This window comes from Urocitellus parryii, chromosome 9 (assembly GCF_045843805.1).
Source record: "Urocitellus parryii isolate mUroPar1 chromosome 9, mUroPar1.hap1, whole genome shotgun sequence".
In the NCBI taxonomy this organism is placed as follows: Eukaryota; Metazoa; Chordata; class Mammalia; order Rodentia; family Sciuridae; genus Urocitellus; species Urocitellus parryii.
In genome coordinates this window covers 46,445,432-46,467,107 of record NC_135539.1, presented here as the reverse complement: position 1 = coordinate 46,467,107, position 21,676 = coordinate 46,445,432, and the positions used below count along the sequence as shown (strand labels likewise).

The window sequence follows — 21,676 nt, the reverse complement described above, 5'->3', positions numbered from 1 at the left end:
TTCAGTCTCTCTGAACCCATCCTTCAGTCTGATCTTTAAAACCCTTTAGTTGACATTTAGTTTTTAAGTGGTTTTGTTTTGTTTTTACAGCTTTCTTACTCAGCACCAAGTAAACAATGTCTTCCAAGTCATTACTCAAATTCTTAGTATCCTTTACAAACAAGTCAAGGACAAGGGCAAAAATCTGTAACATGCCACTTTAGAGCTCTCTACAGAACACCTTTGATTGAGAGGAATTTGCAATCAGCAAAGAATCTATCTGTTACAGTCTGGATCTAGGATGACCTCCAAAGGCTCATGTGTTGAAGGAGTGGTCCCCAGCTGGTGGTGTTATAGGGAAGTGATAGAAACTTTTCAAGGTAGGGCCTAGCTAAGAGATGTCACTGAGGGTGTGCCTTTGAAGGGTATTAACCTTGTCCCCAGTGCATGGCAATGTGTTCTCCCCACTCCCTTCAAGGCAGCTATGAGGTGAGCAGCCTCTGCCACAAGCTCTCACTGCCTTACCTCACAACCAAAGCAATGGAGACAACCAACCTTGGTCTGAAACCTTTAAAGCCATGATCCAAAATAAATCTTTCCCCCTCTAAGTTGATTTTCTCAGGCATTCTGTCAGCAATGGAAAGCCGATTAAACTATAATTTTACCTGTTTATAAGGAGAAACTCTCAAATGTCTTATTGAAATCTATGTATCTATAGTTTTTTAAAAACAACAACAGGCCAGGCGTGGTGGCACACCTATAATCCTAGCGGCTTGGGAGGCTGAGGCAGGAGGATTGTGAGTTCAAAGCTAGCCTTGGCAAAGTGAGGTGCTACTAAGCAACTCAGTGAGACCCTGTCTCTAAATAAAATACAAAATAGGGCTGGGGATATGGCTCAGTTGGTGGAGTGCCTCTGAGTTCAATCCCTTACCAAAACAAACAAAACTCTGTGACCCAGTGGGAGGAACAGAATGCATGGCTATAGTTATACAATGAAATAATAAAACACCTGAATAAGACAGCAACATAATCTGACCATCCTAACTGGATCAGTCTGGGTGCTGTGCTGATGAAAGACTGAAGAGAGGCAATGATGGAAGTTCAGAGACCAGAGAGGAGGCACTGCAAGAATCCAGCCACTGGTAGGCTGGACCTGGATGGCAGCAATGGAGACAGTGAGAAGGGATTAGGTTACAGATCTACTCTGAATATCTAGCAATCAAGATTTAAGGAAAGATAGGATGTGGGCATTGACAGAGAAAAACTAAGGATAATTCCAGGGTACATGTGTACGTCGTTTTAAAAACAACAACAACAACAAAAAAAAACCCTACAGTTTTTATATCAAATAATAGTCAATTGTCTGATTCCTTCCAGTCCCTAATTCCAGCTCCTCAGAGGCAATCACTTCCATATCTTTTAAGACTCTCTTTTGGTGTTCACTGCCATTTTCTAATTCTATACTGATAGCACTGGTCTTTTCCAGTTCAAAAATTACCCACTGTCTTTTGATTATGAAGTGGGAGAATTTAATTGGCTCACACATTGTCCATTAGCTTTACATATGTATGCACACAACTAAAGGCATGGTCTCTTCTCCCCAAACCACAATTCTGAATAAAATCAACATTCAGAATTGACCTCACAAAGGCTACACAAATATCCTTCAAATAGTGCATTATGAGGACCTCTCCTTGCATAGGTTTTATACACACACACACACACACACACACTCACACACAATTTTTTTGGCCTTTCAAATCCATTTTCTACCAGTTGGGCTACTTTCAATATCATCCAACATCACAGGTAACATAATCTTCCATTTCCACCCTTGAGTTTCTGTCTGCTTGCTCCAATCTGGACCTCTTTGTACTGTTACCATCCTGGAGCATCGATTTACCTTTGACCTTGGAATTCCTTTCACTTTGCTCTGAGCTGGATCTTAATTCCTGGACCTTTTGATCAATTTCCCTCATTGTGGTAGAGGACATCTTTAAGGGAAGCAGCATACCATAAGAAAGTTAAGACTGTCCAAGTTTGGTGCCCAATTCCACACTTACTATCTATGTGACCTTGAGAACTTGTTACTCTATGACTCAAGTTTCTCTACTTGTAAAACAGGAAAATAGTAGTATCCATTTTGCTGCCATAAAGTGTCAACTGATGGTTCAGATGGAAAGAGAGCTCTGAGGTGGAAAAGAGTATGCTTTTAGATGTGTATATAAGCACTATATAACTCTTTAGTAGTGATGGTGATTCCAAAATGTGTACCTGAGGTCATATTTTGAGACTATACCTGTCACAAATTTACCCTTATTGATGGTTCAGACAGGAAGAGAGTTCTTAGAAATCATTTCTGTTGTTATATTTGAAATTATTATACTATCTCTATACTATCTTCTAGTCTGAGCACTGCAAATAAGAGATATAATGGCATTTTAATTACAGAGTCTTCATAAGGATCTTTTCTCTAATTTAAAGAAAAATTTCATTTATTTGACCACCAGGCTTTTTATAGTAGAAGTGATCTATCTTTTTGGTATTTCAAGCATGTGGTTGCTGCCAGTCTAAGAAAAATTACGGCACAGTTTAGATCAGCATTGTTCAAATGTAATTATACAACACACTAATGTCCCATGATTTTAAAAAGTGGTGTTATGTGGAAGATAAATACTAGCAATCCTCTTCTCTAAAAAATATTGTTTTAATACTCCAGAAAGCATCAAATGGGTAGATGGTTCTTATTAAACAAAGGCTCTCCATTAGAAAATGGTTTACCACAGCCAAGAATCCCAGGCTGTAGCATTCAGTCACTTGACCTACAAATGTGTGATATGTAATCTGGATACCCATGCCTGGTGAACATTTACTAATCACCATGTTACATACATAATGTATAGACCAAGCTGTGATCACTTTTGCAGTATATAAATGTTTCTTTTATACTAATTTTGGCAAATCCATATTAGAAATTTGTAATGTTTCATGGACAAATAAAGTAAGCAAATATTAGTAGAGATGAAATATGCCAAAACTAGAGATATGGGTTGAAATAACTGACATAAAATGTTAGAATACTGACTCTACTAGGGAATGTACAAATTTAAGGTAACTGAAAACAACCTGCCAGAGAAAAATATTAGAGGTATTTTTTTTCCTATAGGCAAAAATTTAATAAAATTATTTGGAATGAACATTATTCCTTAATATTCTAATCCCCAACATGAATCTATATATAACACAGTGCACATTTATATATATATCAGAGAAGACACTGGCAGGAAACAAAGGGTACACTGAAACTGGTTAATTTGATGGATGTCATTCCAAGGACTTTACAAAGGAGTGGATAGGACTTAGGGTCAACAAGGGATAGTATAGAACTCCAGAGCTGGTCATCTTAAGAAGCTGTGGCCAGCCTGAATTCTAAAGGGGCAAGAGAAGTGAGTGATTATTAAAACCCAGACAGGGTCATCATACAGAGACAGACCTAAGAGAAGTAATGGCCTTGGACAGAGGGCAATATAGGCACCTCTACAGGCAACTCTACAGAGAAAAACCAAGGAAACAGATACCTCAAACTCATTCTCCCACTACAAAATAACCTTCCAGTCTCTTTTCACTGCTTGCTCCAATCAGAAGGCAGACAGCAAGGGAGTATGTCAATATTCATAAAGTCAGGTTTCCAGGGCAGCGAACAAGGCAAGGATGGGAGCAGGGGGTTCTGAAGAGCCACCAGCCCTTTGGTCTGCATCTACCTTACATTTCTTCTCCTGTTTATCTTCCTTCTCTTCTTCAGTGACCAAAGGAGATGTCTAGAAATGACTGAATTATAATCTCTAAATCATCAAAATCATCTTATAATCTATATAAAACAAGTTCTCCCCAAATCTGAGCCACAAGTCTTGAAATTATTACCACCTATTTAAATGTAATTCTAGCCTTCAGGTGAGCTAATAAGCTACACAACTTTCCTTCAATCTGCATAATAAGAAAACCGTCTCTGTTGTGCAATCAATTTTTGCGAGGAAGCGAACACTTCAAACACCCACAGTTTAAACTGTAGAGATCTGCATAAGAACCATAAATGAAATCAGGTTCCAGTGAGAGATCTGCATAAGAACCATAGATGAAATCAGGTTCCAGTGAGAGTTTCTAAATTGTTTCCTACGGTATTCCATAAAATGGATATTACTAGTATTTCAAATAAAAATAATTATTCTACACATTCCAAGTTTCCATTTACATGATGTCCAAGAATAGATGAAACTTACCAATAACACAAGTCAGAATAGCAACTACCTTCTGATGAGCAGAAGCAGGCTGAGGCTGAAGGAAACCTGCTGAATGCTGCTGGAAATGTTCTGGAACTGTCTTGTTTTATTTGGTACATATTTACACATATATCAAGACTCATTGGGCTAAAAAATTTAGGTGAGTTCATTTTAAGCACTACAGTATTTGTTCAGATATGCCTCAACTTAAAAGAAATAATTATTCTATTAAAATGATTTTCACAATGACCTCTTTAGCAAATATCTTAACAAAAGAGATTTGAATTTATGCATTTACTAGGAGTCAGCAATTTTTATCCACACATTGCCATTCAACTCTTTTTAACTACAACAGCCACTGGCTCTTTTTGCATTATTGCTGCAGCATTCAATAGTTGCAACAAGAGACCTTAGGAAGTACAACAACTAAGATATTTACTCTCTGATCCTTTATAAAAAAGTTTGCCAAACTCAAATTTAAGATTCAACTGATGTATCTAAATTGTCCCTTTTGTAGGATAATTAAGATCAACCTCACATGAATACAAAGTATCAAGAGGAAGATCAATGAGACATCTTAATAAAGTGCTTAGTTAACAGAGGCCATAGGGGCGCAGCACCCTTTTGCTTGATCTGCACTATGAGTTTAAGACCCTGATCACAAGTTAGCATTCTGTTAAGTTTTATACAATTTGCATTTTTAAAAATCTGCCAACATTTCAAAAATAGGAGAGTGCACTTTGTAAAAATCCAAAATTTCATCTTCTCATTAGAAAGAAAACAAATATCTAACAATATTAGAATCATATTCTTATAAGATGACATATAAACAGGAACAGAGAAGCTCAGCATCAACTGACTTAGCACTGAACTTGCACAGTCCATACTCTTCTAACAGAGTTGAATGAGAAATACAATATTGCTTCTAATATGTGCCTATACAAAAAGAGAAAAATAGAAACTAGGCAGAGGTCCAGGGGCTTCTTAACCCTCAGCTCCCTTGCTGCCTATTGTGCTCACTGAGTTACAAGCATAGGCTTAAGCGCCAGCCTCCAGGGAAAATGGCAGAGAAAAATCAAGAGAGTTGTAAGAGCCAGAAGGTTCAAACGAGCCAACAATTAATTCAATGCTTGCAAACATCAAGTGGCAGAAATCTCCCCTATCTTCTACACAGCCCTACTCCCACTGTGGGGCAATTCTGCCTGTTAAAAATCTTCTTCATACTACTGTTGCAACTTCTTTGAGTCTACAATTATTTCAAAACAAAGCTTTTTTTTTAAAGCTGTTTATACTAAGTAAACATCTGTCTTTGTATAACTTAATTGGTTTTTAGCTGTAAGGAGAAGCTTAATCCTCTTCTACCAGATGGTTATCATGAATCTTGTACAGAGATTTTTACCAAGTCACCTTCCTCAAGTACTAGAAAATGAACAAGACGATCAACTCTCTTGTTCTACAGTTTTCATTCAATCAGCAAATATTTTTGGAGTGCCCATTATTAATTAGGTACTGTTCTAGACTCAGATTACCATGTAAACCTGTGGAACCTACAGCATAAGCTACTATTAGCCTTTTTGGTGGCCATATCATACTACTAATTTACTGTACAAACTTTAGTCCACTAAACTCTCAGTTTTTTCTTATATTCACTACTTAAACTGTATACTTAAGCAAATGGATTATTGAATCCAAATTTTAGAATCCACCGTTCTCTCCAATCTGTCAAGAATTTCTGGAATATTAATTTCTTTTCTACCTATCACACTCCCTATATATTCTAATTTTCTGTTGTCAGCAAATCTGATAAATCTACCCCTCTATATAGTAATCCAACTCAGTCATAACAATGCTTAACTGTATTAAGGTTTCCAAGAACTCTGTGACATGTTACCAGCAGGTGCCCAAGGAGACATGGATCTACTGTTTAGTGTTCTAGACTTACCTCACTCAACAAGCTATCAGTCCATCTGACTGTGTCATCACGAGTATTACTGGGTCTACATTATGCCTTGCTAAATTTCAGATACAGTGTGCTCACCCACTTTCCCCCAATCACCTTGGGGAAAAAAGATTCTTAAAAAATATTTTATGTATGTCTTTAAAAAAAAAAAAGAAGCAAGCTATAACAGTTTTATTTCAGCGCCAAAGTAATTAAAGTAAAACACTTCACCTTGTCTTCCATCATACATGAAAATCATAAGGTTTTATTTTATTCAATGGAGGTGTCTTCAATACAAATACCTAAGAACATTAATTTAAAAAGAAAAAAAAATGGCAGGAGGACAGGTAATTTCACAGATTCCAAAATAAATCAGAAATATTCTTAAATACTAGGTATATTTTGAAAGTGAAAATTATACCATTGGATACAAAAAGAATATGCTGTCCTTAAAAAAATTTATCTAATTACATAAACATTTATACATTACAGCTCTAACCACAGACCAGATGAACACAATTAGCAAATTTAATCCTTGAAACTGTATTCTATTGTTAAAACCAAACAACTTCTTTTTTAACTAAAAGATTTTGCCTTTAATCCTGTCACTGGTGGTTATTAAGAAATAGAAATGTGCTTGAATTTGCACAAGTATATTTGAACTTTATAAAGTCTATAATTCACATTCAAGAGTTAGATTGAGATCATTTTTTAAAATGCTAATATATGTGAATAAGGCATAAAGCATGACACACAAATTAAATTTCAGCACTTGGAACTGAAATACAAACAATAAGCTAATTCATGAATATGGTAATAACCTCTCTGGCATAAAATCTGAAAGCATTTTATGCATTTTAAGTGAACTTTAAATTTTAAGTAAATTTTCACAGTATCAACTTCAAGTTTTAGAATTTCCATCCGCACAAATCATTATACAGACACAATCTGCGATTTATGACAATTTCGCAAAGCTAGATTAAATTGATTTTTTTTCCCAAAGAGAAAAGTTTAGCCCAACAACAAAGCAAACAAGTTTATATGAAGCATGTATAACTTTAAAATAACTAGAACACTTTAGATCTTGTCACACAATTATGGAAGCATCATTCTATGCTACTTAAAAATGATTCTATGCATTAAAGCCAAGTCCATATTCTCCATATTGCTTCAACCTAGTAGACAGTATATCCATTTTAAAAGAAACAAAGCAGGATTTAGTATAAAATACTCTAAATTTGTTGCTTTTTACTAAATTCATAAATTTATCTGATGAGCTCATTTAACTTGCTTATATAAGTTAAACTTATAAAAAGTAGTCTTTAAAAAAAAAGCTATCTGTAATAATTAGATTTCAGTGATAAGGCAATTAAAACGGACACTTTACCCTGTCTTCCATAATATATGCAGGTTTTCAATTTATTTAGTGAAGGTGAAGGCCTTAACCACTAGTGGTTGTCAGGTGTGAACTTCTATCCTGCTGTGCTATGTCCTATTTAGTACACAGCAGTCCTCCCGCATGTGCAGTGTTGCTTTCTGCAATTCCAGCTGCCCACAGTCAACCTGGATCTTTATGGCTTGAGATTATCCTGAAATATTGTCAGAAGGTCAACAGTAGCCTACTGCTGAGTCACAACGCTTACATCATCCACCTCACTTCATCTTACCACGTAGGCATGTCATCTCTCATATCATCAGGAAGAAGAATGAGCCCAATAAAATATTTTGAGAGAGACAGACAAGGACCACATTCATATAACTTTCATTACAGCATGCTATCAATTGTTCCATTTTATTATTATTGTTAATTTCTACTCTGCCTAATTTATACATCAAATTTTATTATAGGTGTGTGTGTGTGTGTGTGTGGCAAAAAAACTTAGTAAACACAGGTTTTGATACTACATGAGATTTCAGGAAACCAATGGGGGTCTTGGAAAATATCTCCACAGGTAAGAAGTACTACTCCAAGTTTTTTCTTGCTCTTGAGACTTTTAAATTTGAGGAATTAAAGAATGTTACAGAATCCAGCTTACCTGAATATATTTCCGTTGAGTTTCGTCATTTAAAACATGTGCAACATGCTTAGAAAAAATCTTTTCCCTGCCAGTTCTGGCATGGATACCAACCATAGTGACACCAATAGGCCAGGGAGCATTTCCAATGGCCATCTGAAGGTAAGCATCATTTGCCTGAAAGGAAGTTTAAGAGATCAGAAAGGCAGAAATATTGCATTGGTTCAAATTCTTTTTTAATATTTTTTAAATTTATATATAACACTGGAATGCATTACAATTCTTACTACATTTTAGAGCACATTTTTTCATATCTCTGGTTGTATACAAAGTATATTCACACCAATCCGTGTCTCATACATGTACTTTGGATAATGATGTCCATCACATTCTACCATCATTTCTAACCACATGCCCCCTCCCTTCCCCTTCAACTTTTGCCCAATCTAGAGTTCGTCTATTCCTCCCATGCTCCCTCTCACTACCCCACTATGAATCAGCCTTCTTATATCAGAGAAAACATTCGACATTTGGTTTTTTCAGATTGGCTAACTTCACTTAGCATTATCTTCTCTAACTCCATCCATTTCCTGCAAATGCCATGATTTTTTTCTCTTTTATTCCAAATTCTTATTTCAAGTATTTCACAGCCTTTTATGACTAATTCTCAGCCAGCCCTGAGACATGTTGAAAATATTATGTTCCTCTTGTCCAAGTGTAAGAGATTAAAATATGGTGTGAGTGCCTGCCCTGCCCAGGACCACAAATGCTCATGAAAAAACAGAAGTCAAAGATAAGGTTGTAAAAAAAAAAAAAAAAAAAAAAACAATGGTGGGGCATGGTGGCACAGCCTAGAATCTCTGCAACTTAGAAGGCTGAGGCAGGAGAATTCCAAGTTCAAGACCTCAGCAAATTTCCAAAATAAAAAACAGAAAGGGGTGGGGATGTAGTTCCGTGGTAGAATATTCCTAAGTTCCATCCCTGGTACCTTTTAAAAAAAGAAAATAACAAACACTCCTTTGCAGCCTTTTGGCAATGGAATTTAATACATTTCAGATCTGGAATTAGCAGGTAGCTAATTTGATGCACTGACAGAAACTCTAGGTTGGGTCTTAGACCTAGTTTTCTCCACTGATGGATAAAACTTATTCCTTATCCCACCTGAAATCATACCTAATCACTTCACAGCATTCATTGTACACTGTCAGAAGGGAGAGGGGTGTTCCATATGCTGGGATGACTACTCAGGATCCATAACTCTGTGTAAACCGAGTCTGAATTCTGGCCCTCAAGTCAAAGAGCTGAAGAAAAAGATTGGTTCATCTCTTTGGCCTCCCAAATCTCCCACTTACCAAGAACCTTAAAATAAAAGCTATAAAAAGTGAAGCTAGAAACCAATGCAAATGGCTCTTTTTAAAAAATCAAGCCAAAAGCAAGTAAATTCTAAAAAACCCTGAGGATTTCTAAGCAGGCCTCAAAGAGATTTTAATTTCAAAAATCAAATATCTATGAGTTTTACAAAATTGAGTTTTAAAAAATTAAGTACTATAAGATAGGTTAACTAAAGACCATAAAGATAAATCCAAATTTGCTTTGCTAAATAGATTTTATAAAACTTAATTTTAATGGCACATATGCACATATTTATCACTGATAATCATGTGTAAATTTTAACACTGGACCTTACTTAATGATAATTCCAATAGTCAGTTTCCCTAAAGTTACAAAAAAAAAAAAAAAACTGTCCAAATACATTATTAAAATTTCTTGATTCTTTCTGTAGTTTAAATAAACAAGTTTTTACCTGGTTCTGATATATAATCATGAGAAAAAGATAACAAGAGACACGAAGGCATCACTTCAGCAAGCAGGTGATATGAATACTTTCTGCAATGATGTTGACCTTATCCATCCATTCCAATTGAATCATTCTTAGTAGGAATCATGCAACTTATATAAACTAAGAATGAAATTTCTAACCACAACTCACAAAAAAAAGTTTTCTTGAGAGAACTGGCTCTTTTAAGGAATAAAATTACCACACTACTCTTATTAGTCTAAAGCTCTAAAAAAGAAAATCATCCAATCACCCAGGAATGCCAGCAGTCCCCTCTTTCCTTTTCCAGTTCTCTGGTATTACTACTGGGATTGCTCCTCTACTCCTAGCCTCCTGGGAGGCAGTCACAAGAAGCAGCCCTCCTTACACCTGTCACATCTCCAATATACAGTACAAGTGCACAGGGCCTTTCTCTCCTTGTTGCCTTCTTGCAACTGACTGCCCTCTACTTTCCCCTTCTAATTCTCTCCCAGGAGTCCCTCACATCAAAGTGCTTTTCTGCCACAACTTCCTCCCAGAGTCCATTCAGGAGTAAAGACATTGCAGTGAAGGAAGACAGCCTTCCTCTGCAAGAGGTTGGCTATTGTTGCACTATTGAAATGAGAGAGAGGAATCCTGACAGCTTTTTCTGGACCATTTCCCCATAGAAATAATTACAAAGAATAGTTAAATTCCATTGTATCATCAGTACAATAGTTCAGCTACATTAAAGATTAAATGGGCCTTTATAGCTGATCTGGGAAACTAATCTATAAAACATTGTTTCTATGGAAAAAAAATTCTTCCAAACAATTGACCCATTTATAAACCTTGAAATACAATCTCATTCATAAAATGAACACTGCCTATACAAAACTCATACTCTGAGAACCTTTCAATCTACTTTAACAATGACTGAGAATATACATTTTGTGGCCTGTGGTTTATTTGATGTCTAACAATAATGCTGAGAAAACAATGGAAAACAAAACTATTTTTACTACTAGCTCACTTCACATTTATTCTAAACCATACTATGCAAAATCCCCCCATCCCAAATGAACATTATGTACATAACCTAAATATATTCATAATAATTTCAATGGACAGCATAATATACCTTTACATATTCCCTCTGCAACATGAATTTAATAATATCTGTTATTGATTCTTTAATGTCAGCAGGAAGATTCTGGAAAAGAAAAAAAGCATAACTAATTTTAGCAGCTACTATTTAGTGAAAAACAAGTAATAGTTATTCTAAATCTCTATCGTCTAATTTTCAAAGTCAGTTAATAAAAGCATTTCCCGAGAAACCTTACCCTTTTCCGGAGCTTTCTGAAAAGTGGTCTGAGATAGGACTCAGTCTGCTTCTGAGTAGCACTGTTCAGTTTACCTTGAACACTGCGTTTCACATAATCTTCTCTGGCATTCAATTCCTTAGCCCAAACACCAAGAAGAAACTGTTGAAAGAAGGAGTAAATTGAGACTACAATGCCATCTAGTGGTTTAATGAGTTTAAAAGCACTATAACACAAAAAACAGTACATTATCATTAAAGTAAATGCCTTGGTTAGTTAAAATATTATCAAATAAAGTTTAACTATTTCTGCTTATTTTGTCATGTTTGTTTCAAAGCATCATCTTTAGTGAGTCACAAACATCCCTAATCTATGTATCATATTCCTAGCTCAAGATAAGCCATTTGCTTAAAAAAAAGGACTATCAAATTTCTTAGACAGGAGCAGTGGCATATGCCTATAATCCCAGTGGCTCCTGAGGCTGAAGCAGTAGGATCCAGAGTTCAAAGCCAGTCTCAACAAAAGGAGGCACTAAGCAACTCAGTGAGACCTTGCCTCTAAATAAAATACAAAAAAGAGTTGAGGATGTGGCTCAGTGGTTGAGTACCCCTGAATTCAATCCAGTACAAAATTAAAAAAAAAAAAATTCTTAATTATTTGAATAAACTTTTACTTTATTTGCAAAAATTGTACCTATCACATAAAATTTGACCAAGTTGGATTAATCATCCATAAGACCATATGCACTATGATACTTAGTCTCCCAAGTATTCTGTATTATTTGAACTACTTATACAGTACAGACAATAAATCAATTTAAAAAAAAGTCCCACTAAAGCACCTGACTAAAGAAGGAAGAAAAAAAAGAAATGAGGGCTGGGGATGTGGCTCAAGCGGTAGCACGCTCGCCTGGCATGCGTGCGGCCCGGGTTCGATCCTCAGCACCACATACAAACAACGATGTTGTGTCCGCCGAGAAATGGAAAATAAATATTAAAAAAAAATTCTCTCTCTCTCTCTCTCTCTCTCTCTCTCACACACACACACACACACTCTCTCTCTCTCTTTAAAAAAAAAAAAAAAAAAAAAAGAAATGAAAATAAAGCAGACTGTGACCCATCCCTCCCACTTCTTGCCTCCACCCCCAGAAACAAACCTAGTCCCTTCTGGGTTTGACCGTATACATGGCACTCCTTCCAAGGCAATGTGAAGGCTGAGGGGGATATACTCCTTTATGCACACCTACAAAGGGGAGGCCATCACTCTAAAATAAAAGACTTGCTCATACTAGTTCCAAGCCCTATCCTCCATATATTTTAGAATCTTTATGACCAAAATAATATATTTAAAATCTAAATACAAGTAAAATCATTCTTTATACTTAAATCTCCAACTGAACAGCTTATGAATAAACATTAAAAACAACTAGGCTTAACCAGAGTTAGAAACGCCTATAATAAAGATAGAATTAAGGGACTGGAGCTGTAGCTCAGTGGTACAGCATTTGCCTGGCACACATTAGGCACTGAGTTTGATCCCCAGCACCATATAAAAATTGTATCCATCTACAACTAAAAATATATATATATATATATAAAAAAAGACAGAATTAGCAAATCAATTAAAAAATAGGCAATCGGGGGCTGGGGTTGTGGCTCAGAGGAAGAGTGCTCGCCTAGCATGCGTGAGGCACTGGGTTCTATCCTCAGCACCATATAAGAAAATAAAGGTATTGTGTCAAAAAATAAAATAAAATACCTGGGAGTCAACCTTACAAAAGAGGTGAAAGATCTATACAATGAAAACTACAGAACCATAAAGAAAGAAATAAAAGAAGACCTTAGAAGATGGAAGGATATACCTTGCTCATGGATGGGCAGAATTAATATTATTAAAATAGCCATATTACCAAAAGCACTATACAGATTCAATGCAATTCCCATCAAAATCCCAATAGCATTCCTTGCAGAAATAGAAAAAGCAATTATGAAGTTCATCTGGAAAAATAAGAGACCTAGAATAGCTAAAGTAATTCTAAGCAGGAAGAATGAAACTGGTGGTATTGCGATACCAGATTTTAAACTATACTACAGAGCAATAGTAACAAAAACAGCATGGTACTGGCACCAAAACAGGCTGGTAGACCAAGTACAGAATAGAGGACACAGAGACAAATCCACAAAATAACAAACACCTTATATTAGACAAAGGTGCTAGAAGCATGCAATGGAGAAAGGATTGCACCTTCAACAGATGGTGCTGGGAGAATTGGAAATCCATATGCAACAAAATGAAACTGAATCCCTTTCTCTCACCATGCACAAAAGTCAACTGAAAATGGATCAAGGAACTAGGAATCAAACCAGAGACTCTGTGTCTAATAGAAGATAAAGTTGGCCCTAATCTTCGTCATGTGGGGACAGGCCCCAAATTCCTTAATAAGACACCTATAGCACAAGAGTTAAAACCAAGAATTAACAAATGGGACGAATTCAAACTAAAAGTTTTTTCTCAGCAAGAGAAATAATATGTGAGGTGAATAGGGAGCCTACATCCTGGGAACAAATTTTTACCCCTCAAACATCAGATAGAGCTCTAATCTCTAGAGTATAAAAAGAACTCAAAAAGTTAAACAACAAAAAAACAAATAACCCAATCAACAAATGGGCCAAGGACCTGAATAGACACTTCTCAGAAGAGGATATACAATCAATCAACAAATACATGAAAAAATGCTCACCATCTCTAGCAATCAGAGAAATGCAAATTAAAACTACTCTAAGATACCATCTCACTCCAATAAGAATGACAGCCATTATGAAGTCAAACAAAATAAGTACTGGCGAGGATGGGGGGGGGCATACTCATACATTGCTGGTGGGACTGCAAATTGGTGCAGCCAATTTGGAAAGCAGTATGGAGATTCCTTGGAAAAATGGGAATGGAACCATCATTTGACCCAGCTATTCCCCTTCTCGGACTATACTCAAAAGATCTAAAAAGAGCATACTACAGGGACACAGCCACATCAATATTTATAGCAGCACAATTCACAATAGCTAGACTGTGGAACCAACATAGATGCCCTTCAATAGATGAATGGATAAAAAAAAAAATGTGGCATTTATACACAATGGAATATTACTCAGCATTAAAAAATAACAAGATCATGGCATTTGCAGGGAAATGGATGGCATTAGAGTAGATTATGCTAAATGAATTTAGCCAATCCCTAAAAAACAAATGCCGAATGTCTTCTCTGATATAAGAGGGTTGACTCAAAATGGGATAGGGAGAAAGAGCATGAGAAGATTACCCTAAATAGGGAAGAGAGGTGGGAGGGAAAAGGAGGGAGAAGGAGAATTGCATGGAAGATGGAAGGAGACCCTCATCATTATACAGAATACATGTATGATGTTGTGAGGAGAAAAAAAAGAAAAGTTTGTCACATTAGATTGGGTAGAGAGAAGTGTTGGGAGGGGAGTGGAGGGGAAGGGGGGATAGGAAAGGCAGCAGAATAAAATAGACATTATTATTGCTGTATATATATAGGTGACTGTATGACCAATGTGATTCTGCAACCTGTACAATCAGAAAAATGAGAAATTATACCCCATTTGATTCAAATGTATGAATTGTCAAGATCATTGTACTGTCATGTGTAGCTAATAAAAAATAAATAAATAAATAAATAAAAGTATTATGTCCACCTACAACTTAAAAAAAAATCTTTTTTAAAAAATTAATTAAATAAATAAAAAATAGGCAACTATATGTACAAGGGAAGAAATGAACACTCTGGAAGGTTATAGATATGTTTACTTTTTGAATTGCCAATGTCTTCCCACTTCCTTCCTTTTCTTACTTTCACAGATATCTCATAAAAGCTTCTGGAACCCAGCCATTGCACTCCTTCCTAGGCGTTAAGAAAAAAATAAGCAATTCCTCCGAATTTCTTGTTCATTGTACTGTTGGGATTCTTTTGTGTATGTTTATATGAATTAGTCAACTTCTGAGAAAAGCATCACAAAGAAAGTAAATACACTTTTTCTTTCATTAACCACTATATACAAGTGTAAAGTGATGTCATAAACATAGCACAAACACTCATGTTTTTTGAGAATGTCCCTATCTAGCCTTTAACCTTTGATACTCAAAAAATAGAAGAACAGTTCTTGAGTATTCCAAATGCCTCTTTCCCTCACCTGTGATACATACCTTCAGGAACTTGGTGATGATGTCCATGTCCTTATGATCATCGCCTTTCCCTAAAGACTCCCCCAGTGTCTTAAGAAAAAGAAATGATACTTCTGTTAATAAACAGAGAGAGCAAACTGCATGGATGTATTCAAATGTGGTGTGTGTATATGTGACCAACACCATATTATTCAATGCTCTTTATCACATATTCTGTATAATTTTTATTTAAAAATCTGTTGGAATTTCTAGTTAAAAAGAAAAAAAAAAGCCCAAAACTGATTTTCCATTTCTACAGAGAAATTGTAATATCTTTTATAACTCCAAAGACAGGTGGAGAGAAAAAAGAATCAGAATCACATGTGGTGGTGCATGCCAGTAATCCACTGGCTCAGGAGGCTGATGCAGGAGGATCACAGGTTCAAAGCCAGTCTCAACAACTTAGCAAGGCCCTAAGCAACTCAATGAGACCCTATCTCTAAATAAAATACAAAAAAGGGCTGGGGATATGATGGCTCAGTGGTTAAGTGTCCCTTAGTTCAATCTCCAGTGCCAAAACAAAAAGACAACGGGGTAAGTACAATGACTCCTAATGGATATGATATTTCTTTGGGAAGGAACAAAAATGTTCTAATAGATAATGATAATGGTTGTACCACCCAGTGGATATATTAAAATCCCCTAAATTATATACTTTAAATGAGTATATCATATTGTATGTGAATATCTCAATAAAGCTTTCTTCAAAAAAGAAAGAAAGATAAAGAAGGAGGGTGGGAGGAAAGAAGGAACAAGTGAGTCCAACTAACAAATGGTTGCCTATATCAATTGTTTAGTAAAATTTAGGGACCATCATAGGTGATGGGGAAGAAGTGATTAAAATGACAATTTTAATCAATCTTACTCTTAGAGACCACTACAGGTACAAGAACCAGAAACAAAGGAAACAGAAAAATAACAGTTTATTTCTTATTAAGCATTAAAAAATTGTAAGCTAAGCCATGTTTTTTACATGCTGTTTTAGTACACAGTGGTGTACTAAAGACTACTTATCATAAAGTTGTTTGTGATTAATAAGGAGCTGGGAACAATCCAGCTATCCACAATTATAAGGTAAAATATTGCCATAATATGCAGCAATTAAAAGCAAAGGTCTAAATGTACCTAAAGCATCAAGAATGGATCTCAAAAACAACATGAAGTGAAAAAAAGAAAAGTAAAAAAATAAAATAAGACTATCACTACACAATATTATTTATGAAAATAAAAATTATACGGACATAACCAGGCATGTTGTCAGATACCTGTAATCCCAGCTACTCAGGTGGCTAAGGCAGGAGGATCACAAGTTCAAGGCTAGCCTAGGCAACTTAGTGAAATTGTCTCAAAATAAAAATTTAAAAAGGCCTGGGGGCTGGGCACAGCCAGCATCAGCAACTTATCTAGGCCCTGCAACTCAGCAAGACCCTATCTCTTAAAAAAAAAAAAACAAAAAAAACTGGGGATAGCTCAGTGGCTTAAGTCCATCTGGGTTCAATTCCCAGTACCAAAAAAAAAAAAAAAAAAAAAAAAGGCCTGGGTATGTAGCTTAGTGACAGAGCACTTCCCTACATTCATGAGGCCTTGGAGTCAACCCCCCAAAAATATGTATGTGTGCATGCATGTGCATGTATATGCATAGTACACTGCAGATTTTACAAGAACATAAACAAATGCAAGGATCATGTCAAACATATTATAATGACTAATTTTTGAGGTTAGGAAGTAGAGGAATATGAATAAAGAATGAGCAAAAGAAGAATAAATGAATAAAAGCATGAAATAAAAGAAGGGCCTTTGTACTGACCCAAGATGGTAGTGGCTTTTCAGTAAACACTCTGATCAACTTAGCCATCTGCTCCAGAGGAAAAGTGATGGGGAATGAGCTGGGCTGGGAGTGGAGATTACCTCTAACTCTTCAATTGTCGTGTTTTCTTCATGAACTTTCAAATCATTTTGTGTATCTTCCTCTCCAGGTTCTTGACCACCCACAATTTCATTGAGGTACTGTTGATCAATCTTATCCAAAGCTGCTTTCAGATCATTCCTCAAGCCCTAAGAAAGAGGAAAAAGGGGGCTAGGGTTATAACCTCAGTAATAGATGAGCATGTTTGAGGATTTCATTCTCAGCACCACATGTAAATAAATATAAATAAAGGTCCATCAATAACTAAATACATACATATATTTTTTATTAAAATATATATTTCTTATTAAAATATATTATATATGGCAAAAAAAAATTTTAAAGAGGAGAAAGGAAGTATACCCATTATGAAATTTCACTGATGTTTCACCTTCAATTTTACAGTAATAAGAAGTACATTTCATTTTTCTCCCTACAAGGAGTTAAGAATTTGGTAAAACTAGTATGCATAATATTAGCATTATTCTCCAAAGTTAATTCTTACAAACATATTTAAAGGAATGTATGCACAATGGCCAAACTGGTGGTTAGAAAAATAAAACAGACATGAGCAACAAATTCAAATAAGAATCTTCCTAAATGCTGTAATTTTCTAAGAAGGCTTAGTGAAAATGACCAGATCTTCATTGGGGTCCCCACCATTCATTTAAAACATCCAACTTCACTGCAACTACTCTGAACTCCTCAAATATTTAGAATAAAGCTGGTAACTCATCTATATGTCAGGTTCTAAACTTCATTTCTAGCAAACTGGCAAATTCTACATTATACGCATATTCACTGTGTGACTATTTAATAAAAAATGGAAGCCTCAGTTTCCTCAACGTGAATGAAAATCAGCCATGAGGTGTAAAAACCACAGTTGTGAAGTCTATCAGGCTTCAAAACTTTGTAGCTTACTACTCGTATTAGACAACTTACTTTACCCACGTATGCCTCAGTTGTTGTACCTATAAAATGAGAACAATACCATCTACTATGTAGATGTCATGAGAAATATTTTTTGTTTTATTTAACATTTACTACGTACTAGAACTGTTCCAAAAGCCTTGCAAATATCAAGTTATATACATAGGCAAATTAATGTACACTGCACTTTCAACAGTCACTGGAGCACAGTAAGCATTCAACAAATATTAGTTTTTGTTTATCACAAGCAATTTGATTATTTTCTACTGTTCTTTCATAAACATAGAAGAGAAATAAAACTCTTTAATTTACCAAACATCAAGTACTTCCTATGTAAAATGCAGAAGGCCAGTACCCAATGATTATCTTCTTGAATTCTAACAACATCCTTGTGAAACAGATATAACTGCCTTCAATTTATAAATAAGGACTCTAAGGTTCAAGTAAATTAAATACTTGACAGTGGCCCAATAATTAATAATTATAAATCAGGAATGGAATCCAGAGTTTTTGTTCCTATGCTCTTTCCTAAAAACCACATATGCAAGACACTAGACTTGGCAAACAAAATTAAACCAGGAAAAGATAAATACGTACAACAATCCAATATTAGTGAACTACAGTAAGTGAATTAACAGAAGTTTATTACAGGAACATAGAGAGGGAAGCAATTAATTAATTCAATTAATTAATTAATTAGAAGAAGAGAAACAATCTTTAATTTTGTCTGAAAAAACAAAAGGTTTCAACCAAGGCATACAAGAGAAAAACAAAAGGCACAGGAAAACTGATCATTATAGACAGAGACTGAAAGTGTTCAGGCAACTGTTTGTGCCATGGCAATGTTGAAAAGTGAAGCAGGAAGGTGGTTTGGCAACAAATAGGGAAAGCAGTCATGAAGCCCAAGCTAGCAAAAAGAAACCTACATGAAGAAAGAGATGCCCAGTTAGGCCCCAGCAATTCTCACCTTCCATCTGAGATGCCAGGCACATAAGGACTAGTCCAGATGAGTCTTTAAATGATTTCAGATGACTCTTATCTAAATGCAATCACATGGAAGACCCCAAGCGAAAGACAACTAGCCCAATCAAACTACAAAACTGTGAGATGATAAATTATCTAAACTACCAGGTTTCTAAGTGATTTGTTATACTCACAGATAAACAAAAGATTTTCTATTAATAAATTCTTTTACATGACTAAGTTTGAGTATGGTCTGTTGCACAGCCATAGATGACCATACCCATCTTTCAGTAACTGATAGAGGAAGTTTGATAAAACGTTATTGAGGCCACAAAGATATGAACAACACTATCATAATTGACACTTGTAGAAATATATAATGAAATAAAAAACATACTCTTTTCAAGAGTCCCTGGAATGGACCACATATTGAGCCATGAAACAAGATCAGAGCTTCCATCAAAATCTAAGACTATTAATCTTCCAAAAGAAAATACAAAGGAAGGTTGAGACCTTGGGGTAGGCAAAGATTTCTTAAGCACAACATAAACAACAACAACCATAAAAGGAAAAGCTAATAGATTTCACTTCATCAAAATTTAAACTGCTCAGCAAAGACATCATTGAGAGATTAAAACAAGATACAGACTAGGAGAATAGTCACAAAATTTATAAGTATACAAATAACTCCCAAATTCAAAAGATAATCCAATTTAACAATGAATATGACTAATACTACAGAAAGTCTATGAAGGATGTCTATGAAAAAGTAGAGATTCATCATCTTAGTAAATAGGGAAATATGAATAAAATCACAATGAGATACTTCTATACATACAAGAGAATGGTTAAAATTAAAAAGACTAACAATACCATAGGATGATATTTAGAAATGTCTGGCATTTCTTACTTAAGCACGTATCTATTTTTATTATTTAGCAATTCCACTTCTAGGTATTTCCCCAAAAAACAAAACATATTTACTCAAGAGAAAAAATAACAGGCTCAAATATGATACAGATATCAATGTTCACAGCAGTTTTATTTATTATAGCCCAAAGCTCAAAACGAACTATAGTACATTTATATAACTGAATATCACTGGGCAATGGAAAGGAAATCAGTGAATTCTGCAATACATGGGAGAAGCGAAAAAATGTTACACTGAGCAAGATAAACCAGATATACCCTGAGGTTAACCATATGAGACACCAGACCAAGTCAAATAAAAAAGGTGACAGAATTCAAAAGGTGGCTTCCTGGAAGTGGAGGAGAGATATGGGGATTGGCTATGAAGGGGCACTGGAGAACTTTCTGAGGTGATAGAAATATTCTATATCATGATAAGGGTAGGGTTATACACTTGTATTTGTCAAAATGCACTAAACTATGGGCTGGGGATGTGCCTCAAGCGGTAGCGCGCTCGCCTGGCATGCGTGCGGCCCGGGTTCGATCCTCAGCACCACATACCAACAAAGATGTTGTGTCCGCCGAGAACTAAAAAAATAAATATTAAAAATTCTCTCTCTCTCTCTCTCTCCTCTCTCACTCTCTCTTTAAAAAAAAAATGCACGAAACTATATGCAAGTTACATACATTTTTATGAAAGTAAACAGCATCAGAAGCAACGGTATTTTTCAATTTTTTACATATAGTAACACAATTAGTCAAACTCCAAACTATTCTAGTCAGTTGTATTTTTCTAACTTTATTCTGACTTCTTACCTTATTAACTTCTGGTGTGAGGATCTCTATTTTTCTTAAACGTTGAAAAGCATCATAATCAGTTTCTCCAAATAGTCTAATTGGTTCTCCTCTTTCTCTTAACCTTCTGATAACCTATAAAAAAACAAAAGCCTAGTAATTCATTTAATTTGTGAAACGGGAAAAAACCCAAATACCTCAAAACAATTTACATATTTTACCTTAAAATTGAAATCAGTGTTTAATAAAATGAATTGAATTATCTAAATACATATTTTTGAGTGAAAAATAAAATATTTTAATCATCTGTCTACACTAAAAAAAGATGTCAGTGAATGAAAGAGAAAATACCTTAGTTAAAAGTCTATTTTGACTCATTGTCATGGCTAAAAATATTTTATTACTGAATAGCTCCTAGAAAGTGGTCTGACATGCAAATCTATAATTCAAACCTAAAGCAAGCCCCAAATATAGACCACTCATTTTTTTGCAAGACACACACACTCCTTACTTATAAGAACATAAGAGAAGGGATACAGTTTTGGTCCTCAATTTACATAACTGTGTCACAGTCCTCTTTTTAAAAACATCAAAAGACAATACTAATACC

At 35.3% G+C, this 21,676-nt stretch overlaps 1 protein-coding gene across 3 annotated transcripts in view; it reads right to left on the bottom strand.

Moving 5' to 3' along the window:
* Positions 1–21,676, bottom strand: part of Prpf18 (pre-mRNA processing factor 18) — a 38,704-nt gene that overhangs the window by 4,186 nt on the left and 12,842 nt on the right. For 2 of the 3 annotated variants that reach the window (XM_026410259.2, XM_026410258.2), the window contains 6 exons: positions 21,088–21,201; positions 17,472–17,618; positions 15,546–15,614; positions 11,349–11,489; positions 11,147–11,218; positions 8,232–8,387 (listed from right to left, as the gene is read on the bottom strand). In XM_026410259.2, coding sequence (XP_026266044.1) covers positions 8,232–8,387; positions 11,147–11,218; positions 11,349–11,489; positions 15,546–15,614; positions 17,472–17,618; positions 21,088–21,201 — 699 coding nt within the window. Of the gene's footprint in view, positions 1–6,624; positions 7,785–8,231; positions 8,388–11,146; positions 11,219–11,348; positions 11,490–15,545; positions 15,615–17,471; positions 17,619–21,087; positions 21,202–21,676 lie in introns of those variants that run through there. The other variant, XM_026410260.2, reaches the window with a different exon arrangement.